The 7,500-nt window shown below is 46.7% G+C and overlaps 1 protein-coding gene across 1 annotated transcript in view; it reads left to right on the top strand.

The window, feature by feature from the left end:
* Positions 1-7,500, top strand: part of LOC110165968 (A disintegrin and metalloproteinase with thrombospondin motifs 3) — a 287,972-nt gene that overhangs the window by 259,747 nt on the left and 20,725 nt on the right. Inside the window, exons 19-20 of the mRNA XM_055149924.1 lie at positions 4,709-4,841; positions 5,982-6,260. Coding sequence (XP_055005899.1) covers positions 4,709-4,841; positions 5,982-6,260 — 412 coding nt within the window. The remainder of the gene's footprint in view (positions 1-4,708; positions 4,842-5,981; positions 6,261-7,500) is intronic.

Below are 7,500 nucleotides of genomic sequence, written 5' to 3'. Positions count from 1 at the left end.
TAAAACTATGCAGGCAGCGTGAAGTGGTAGTTGTATTACAGTCGTCTACGCCCTACGAAGGTCACTCTGAACGCTAACAGTACTGTAGTAATTGCAGTAGTAATGTTGTAGTACTTGTAGTCGTACTGGACTTGTAGATAATTACTGAAGAAGTCACATGTCCTACTGTGAATGATTCTGACACATATTACACACACACATTACAGGACTTCACGCTGAACTGTAGTAATCAGCGTTGTAGTATTTTTAGACTCCGTGTAATGAGAAATATATTAATCTTCTCTGTGATGGATCATAAAACAGCGAGGATTCATTATTAAAGTTCGTTTAGCCTCGTATGGTCGCGCAGAAAATAAAAACATGATCGGTTGTAGAAAAAAAAAGCACATTGTTGTCGTAAATGTAAATGTTAAATTGTTAAATCAAATAATGCTTCTTTTCCCACACAAAAATCGACTTATTAATACTGTTTCCTGCTCAAAAACACATCTGGAGTTGTGTTTGTGTGTCTGTCTACTAGGAATGTCCCGATCACATTTTTTTGCCCCCGAGTCCGAGTCATTTGATTTTGAATATCTGCTGATACCGAGTCCCGATTCGATACTTCTATAAAAACTGTGAAATGAACTAAGAGCAAAGAATCAGATCCAGCATGTTTGGGGGGATCAGGTTATATTGATTTCATGTGTTATATTTGTTATATCTGAACTTGTGAAAACTCTAATCTCCAAAACTTTAATTTTATTAACTTTTCTAACCATGAACCATCATTGTTGTAAATCTTGACTTTTACCACAGTCTGGTCTTGGAATGTGTAACTTAGTATATTTAAAGGTTGTATAGAGGATTTTTTTAAGGGAAGAGAAATACAGCGACAGTCCTTGTGCGCATTCAGAATTACTGTTGAAGTTTCCTGTCTAGAAGTAATTCAGCGACCGACGCGTCAGTTTTTAGACCCTTCGTCTGCTTCGGTCGCGCCATCGCTGGACGAGGTCTCCAAGAATCACCTCAGTTTGGCTTTGCTCTTTTTCCTCTTCTCTTCTTCTTTCAGCGACCTCAACAACTGACTTTCTTTTGCGGCGAACTGGTCGTGGATTCTCGTCCGCCGTCGTGACAAACTTTGTGCGAAATGCGAGGAAGCGACAGTTCGAAAAAGCCTCTAAGAAACGCTTGCGTAAACCACGAAATCCCCGCGCTCCGACGAGTCAGTTATACTAGGGAGTTTGATTGACAACCTAACAGCCAATAGAAAATGAGGGAGCCTCGTTTTCTATTGGCTGATGTTTATCTGGCCTCACTACACCCACAGTTGATAGATTTTTGTTCTTTTTTTGTTGGTCATCATAATTACAAAGCTGCTGCGTCTCTGTAATGGTATTTTAATCTTTCACTGACAGTTTGAAACAAAAAAAAATCCTCCATACAACCTTTAATGAACTGGACAAAACAGGAACCAGACCAGAACCAGAACCAGACCAGAACCAGAGACTCTGCCCAATCTACAGTTTGTATATTTGATATTGGTAAATGGTCACATTTTTCTATAGCGCTTTTCCACCTTCAAGGCACTCAAAGCGCTTTACAACAAGGAACCACTCACCCATTCACACACCAGTGTACGCAAACACTGTGGGTTAAGTGTCTTGCCCAAGGACACAACAACAGCATTCATCTGTGGGAGCTGGAATCACACCAGCCAACCTGTGGGTCAGTGGATCTGACCGCTCAACCTGTGATGTTTATATCGAGAGTTGGAATTGAACCGCCAACCTTCAGATCAGTGGGCGAACGCTCTACCAACTGAGCTACTGCCGCCCCGTATTATATGTTTGCCTGTGCATTATGTTTGAAACTCTTAGGCTCGTCTATGAAATCCAAATAAAACTAAATCTTACCAAAATAAAAACGAGATGAAAGAAGCTCCACAGCCTCTGTCCCTCGCACCACCACATCCACAAACCCACAGCGGAGCAACGCCGCAACATCGGTCCCACCTCCATAAACACTTCCTGCCACTTTTCCCACCCACTTCGCCAAAAGTGCCAACTCCTCTGCGCGACATGCAAACACACAGCGCCGTGTGATGCCGCCGTCGGCCGCGCAGGTGTGAACACGGGCCACAGAACCACAGGTAACAGCGCCCGAGCACGACACGACCCAGAAGTCCCAGCGCGAGTGTGTCTCTAGTACAACAGGTGTCAAACATAAGGCCCGGGGGCCAGATGCGGCCCTCCAAGACCTTTAATCTGGCCCTTGGTTGATTTTCTACTTAAATATTTTAATTAAAATATTGGTAATTTTCTGCGGTGCTGAGCATAGCAGCGTCTCCAGCGCCTCTGTACGTGGCCCCTCCCACCAGAGCAGCACAAATGAAGACTTGTCTCTTTCCAAACGCTCTTAAAGGACGATCGTTTTGACTGTTGACAGTGACACCCTCATCAACAAAATGTCCAACATGAGAAACATTGAGCCGAGTGCAGGATTTTACAAGAAAAATTGACTTATTCCTATTTGCACACAAGTTCATGTTAAAATATTGTGTTGAAATTGCATTTTTCTTAAAGTTTCAGGTTCTTCATAATAATATAATATTTTGTAAAAGAAAGAGTTCATTTAAGAAGATTTTTAGTTTAAAAATGTTTTGTTTCAAAGGTCTTTAAAAAAATTTCTGTAATAGATTTGTGTTTCTCTGCACAAATATTTGAACTTATTGTTATTTTTGGGGTTTATATTCCATGAGTTTTCTGATCCGGCCCCTTTGGGATCAAAGTAGGTTGGATATGGCCCCCGGACCAAAATGAGTTTGACACCCCTGATCTAGTACAACAGGCGCTGGGACAGACAGACGAGCTAATTGGACGTCCTGAGAAAATAAAAAAAATATTAAAAAAACAAAAAAAAACTGTTGTGTCCTGTGTGTTATATACGTAAATTATTTATCTGATACCTGATCGGACCATAACGAGTCCGTAGTCACGTGATCAAAGCCGTTTTCCGTTCACGTGATCGGATTGGGACAACTCTACTGTCTACTACTATTTCCAAAACTCAGAATGCTCTGGTCCACCTTGTGATGTCATGAAGTGGTAGTTTTCAACAACTACTAACAGCTACTTTTTAAATTTTTAGTCCAGTAGAAAACATCATTTCCTGGCAATTCCGTGTCTGAAGCGACCCAAATGATTCTAGTGAACGTGCGCGGAGTTTAAAATCACAGTGGAGCACTTCCTGTATTACCACTTCATGACATCACAAGGTGGAAGAGCGTGTTTTCAGTTTGAGAGAAGAACTCAGGTTTGTGCGTTAAACATGAACGTGAACGAAACAAAACACAACTCCGGGTGCGTTTAGGATGAGGAAACATTATAACACGGATCAGAAAACAGTAATATGGGACCTTTAATGCTGTTGCTATGCCTGAAATGTTCCGCAGTATGGCATTAAACCTATTATTCTTGCAGGTTATGAATTCAAAGTTACACAGTGCGTCTTTGTTGTGTAGTTTGTGTGAGGTCGGTTTTTGTTTGTTTTTTTGTTTTCACTGAGATAATTGAATAACCTTCTTTTCCTCCTCCTCCTCTTCCTTTCATTCGCCTCTTCCTCCTCTTCTTCTTCTATTCCTCCTCTTCTCCACCTTCGCTTCGTCCTCTCTTTATCTTTTGCTTTCCTCATCTTGTCCTCTTTTTCTTTCTCCTCCTTTCCTTTTCCTTCCACTTGCATCTTCACCTGTTCTCCCTCTTTCTCATCCTCCTCTTTTCCTTCCTGCTCCTCTTCCTCCTTGTCCTCCTCTTTCTCCCTCTTCCTCCTCTTATTCCCCTGCTACTTCCTTCTCTCCTTCTCCTCCTTTCCCTCCTCCCCCTCTCCCTCTTCTTCCTCTTTCTCTCCATTTTCCACCTCCTCATCCTCTTCCTCCTCCTCTCTCTCTCTTCCACCTCCTCTTCCTCCTCCTCTCTCTCCCTCTTCCTCCTCCTCATCTTCTTTCTCCTCCTTCCTTCCTCTCTCCTTCCTCCTCTTCTTCCTCCTCTCTTCTCTCCTCCTCTCTTCTCCTCCTCCTCTTCTCCTCCTCTTCCTCCTCTTCCTTCTTCTCCTCTCTCTCTTCTTCCTCCTCCTCCTCTTCTTCCTCCTCTTCTTCTTCCTCCTTCTCTTCCTCTTCTTCCTCCTCCTCCTCTTCTTCCCTTCCTCCTCCTCCTCTTCCTCCTCTTCCTTCCTCCTCCTCTTCCTCCTCTCCTCTTCCTCCTCTTCCTCCTCTCTTCCTCCTCCTCCTCCTCCTCCTCCTCCTCCTCTTCTCTCTCCTCCTTCTTCCTCCTCCTCTCCTCCTCCTCTCTCTTCCTTCCTCCTCTCTCTTTCCTCCTCCTCCTCTTCCTCCTCCTCCTCCTCCTCCTCCTCTTCCTCCTCCTCCTCTTCCTCCTCCTCCTCTTCTCCTCTCTCCTCCTCCTCTTCCTCCTCTTCCTCCTCCTCTTCCTCCTCTTCCTCCTCCTCCTCTCCTCCTCTTCCTCCTTCCTCCTCCTCCTCCTCCTCCTCCTCTTCCTCCTCCTCCTCCTCCTCCTCTTCCTCTCCTCCTCCTCCTCCTCCTCCTCTCTCTCCTCCTCCTCCTCCTCCTCCTCCTCTTCCTCCTCTTCTTCCTCTTCCTCCTCCTCCCCTCTTCTTCCTCTTCCTCTACCTCCTCTCCTCCTCTCCTCCTCCTCTTCCTCCTCCTCCTCTTCCTCAGGTATCCAGTACACTAAATACGGCTGCCGTCGTAAAAGCGACAGTCGTCTGGTTCATCGTAACTTCTGTGAGTCGAGTAAAAAGCCCAAACCGATCCGCAAACGCTGCAACAGTCAGGACTGCAGCCCGCCCACGTGAGGACCAATCACATCCCACCATCCTCCACCAGGGGGCGTGTCTCCGGGCTAATTCTGTTCTTCTTTTTTTTTTTATTGCTTTTTCTCCACGTTCTCTCTCTTCCTCTCTGTCCTCACCCTCTTTCTCTTCTCTGTGTCCCTCTCTCCTGTTTATATCTGCTATATTTCTCTCTCTCTCCCTCCCCTTTCCTTTCCATTCCTCTTCTCTCTCTCTCTTACCCCTGTTCTCCATCTCTCTCTTTCTCCCTCTCGCTCCATCCAACTCTCTCTTCTTTTCTACCGCTCTCTCTCTTTTCCCCCTCTCTCTGTCACCTCTACTTCTCCCCCCATCTCTCTCCCTCCCTACCCCCTCTCCTTGTTTCTCTCTCTCTCTCTATCCCTGCTGTCTGTCTCTCTCTCCCTCTCCCTCTCTCTTTCTCCCCTTCCTCTCTCCCACATCCCCTCTCTCCCTCCCTCTATCTCTCCCCTTCTCCCTCCTGCCTCCTTCCATCTCTCTCGCCTTTACCCCCTTCACCTCTCCCTCTCTCCCTCTTTCTCTCTCCCCTTCCTCTTTCCCACATCCATCTCTCCCTGCCATCCCCCCGTCTCTCTCTCTTTCTCTCTTCCTCCCTCTATCTCCCTCTCTTTTCTTTCTCCTCCCTTCATTTCTCTCTTCTCACTTCCTCTCCCCCTTTCTCCCCCCTCCTCCCTCTATCTCTCTCTCCCTCCTCCCTCCTCTCTCTTTCTCCCCCTCTCTCTCTGTCCCTCTCCTTCTCTCCCCTCCCTCTCTCTCCCTCCTCCCTTACTCTCTCTCTCTCCCTCTCTCTCCCTCCCTCTCCTCTCCTCCTCCCTTCTCTCTCTCTCTCTCTCTCTCTCTCTCTCCTCCCTCCCACCCTCTCCCTCCCTCTCTCTCCCTCCTCCCTTTCTCTCTCTCTCTCTCTCTCTCTCTCTCTCTCCTCCCTCCCTCCCACTCTCTCCCTCTCTCTGTCTCTGTCTCTCTTTCTCTCCCCTCTCCCTCCCTCTTTCTCCTCCCTCTCCCTCTCTCTCCCTCCCTCTATCTCTCCCTCCTCCCTCTCTCTCTCTGTCTCTCTTTCTCTCCCTCCCTCCTTCTCTCCTTCTCTCTCCCTCTCTCCCTCCCTCCTTCTCTCCGTCTCTCAGGTGGGTGTCGGAGTCGTGGGGTCCGTGCAGTAAATCTTGTGGTAAACTTGGTTTCCAGACTCGTGTGGTTCAGTGTGTTCAGTCTCTCCAGAACAGCACCCAAAGGCCCGTCCACAGCAAACACTGCACCCAGGAACGCCCCGACACCCGCAGGCCCTGCAACCAGACGCTCTGCCCCGCCCAGTGGAGGACCGGGGCGTGGTCTCAGGTGAGGGGTGTGGTCTCGGGTGAGGGGTGTGGTCTCAGGTGGGGGGGTGTGGTCTCGGGTGAGGGGGCGTGGTCTCGGGTGAGGGGTGTGGTCTCAGGTGAGGGGTGTGGTCTCGGATGAGGGGTGTGGTCTCAGGTGAGGGGTGTGGGTCTCAGGTGAGGGGTGTGATCGCAGGTGAGGGGGCGTGGTCTCGGGTGAGGGGTGTGGTCTCGGGTGAGGGGTGTGTTCTCGGGTGAGGGGTGTGGTCTCGGGTGAGGGGTGTGGTCTCAGGTGAGGGGTGTGGTCTCGGGTGAGGGGTGTGGTCTCAGGTAAGGGGCGGAGTTTGGTCAGGGACATTTTTAGAGGTATTGGGGTTCAGCAGGGGTTTCAATAGGTGAGGCCTGTCTCCCCTGGGAGCCACTGGGGAGTCGACACACACGGACTAAACCAGGACTGAACTAGGACTAAACCAGGACTAAAACAGGACTAAAATAGAATTTAAACCAGAACTGAACCAGGACTGAGTGTCGAGACTGGCCCGAAGGTGCCGAAAGGACCAGCGCAGAGCTCCACCCCTCACGGAGCTCAACGCAGCTGTCGCCCGATCACACTTTGTGGACACCCTACTCCACGGGCTCGGGGTTCTTCCTTTCTCTCAAGTCTAAGATTAGTCCTGGTTTAGACCTGGTTTAGATCTGGTTTAGTCCTGGTTTAGTCCTGTATTAGACCTGGTTTAGTCATGGTTTGGACCTGGTCTAGACCTTGTTTAGTCCTGGTTTAGTCATAATTTAGATCTGGTTTAGACCTGGTTTAGATCTGGTATAGTCCTGGTTTAGATCTGGTATAGTCCTGGTTTAGATCTGGTGACTGATGTTCAGTGATGTTAAAAGTCGTCTGCATGAAGTTGGAAATTATTTGCTGTTGCAAAATTCGTTAAAGTATGCACTTAAAATATATATATATATATATATATATATATATATATATATACAAAAATGCAGTATTAAAAATATATATATATATATATATATATATATATATATATATATATACATACAAAAATGCAGTATTTAAAAAAAAAAAAATATATATATATATATATATATATATATATATATATATATATATATATATATATATATATATATATTATTAGTTGTTATTGAAACTTATCATTGCCAGAATCACAAAAGATGCATTTACTTCAGGCCTGTGTGTGTGTGTGTGTGTGTGTGTTTGACTCCTTCTGTGTGCAGTGTACATGTTCTCTCTGTGTGTGTGTGTGTGTGTGTGTGTGTGTGTGTGTGTGTGTGTGTGTGTGTGTGTGTGTGT

This window comes from Boleophthalmus pectinirostris, unplaced genomic scaffold (genome assembly GCF_026225935.1).
Source record: "Boleophthalmus pectinirostris isolate CB_2022bp ecotype Guang Dong unplaced genomic scaffold, ASM2622593v1 HiC_scaffold_14, whole genome shotgun sequence".
NCBI classification, from domain to species: domain Eukaryota; kingdom Metazoa; phylum Chordata; class Actinopteri; order Gobiiformes; family Gobiidae; genus Boleophthalmus; species Boleophthalmus pectinirostris.
Note: the sequence above shows the minus strand (reverse complement) of the source record. Positions and strands in the feature narration are given on the sequence as shown.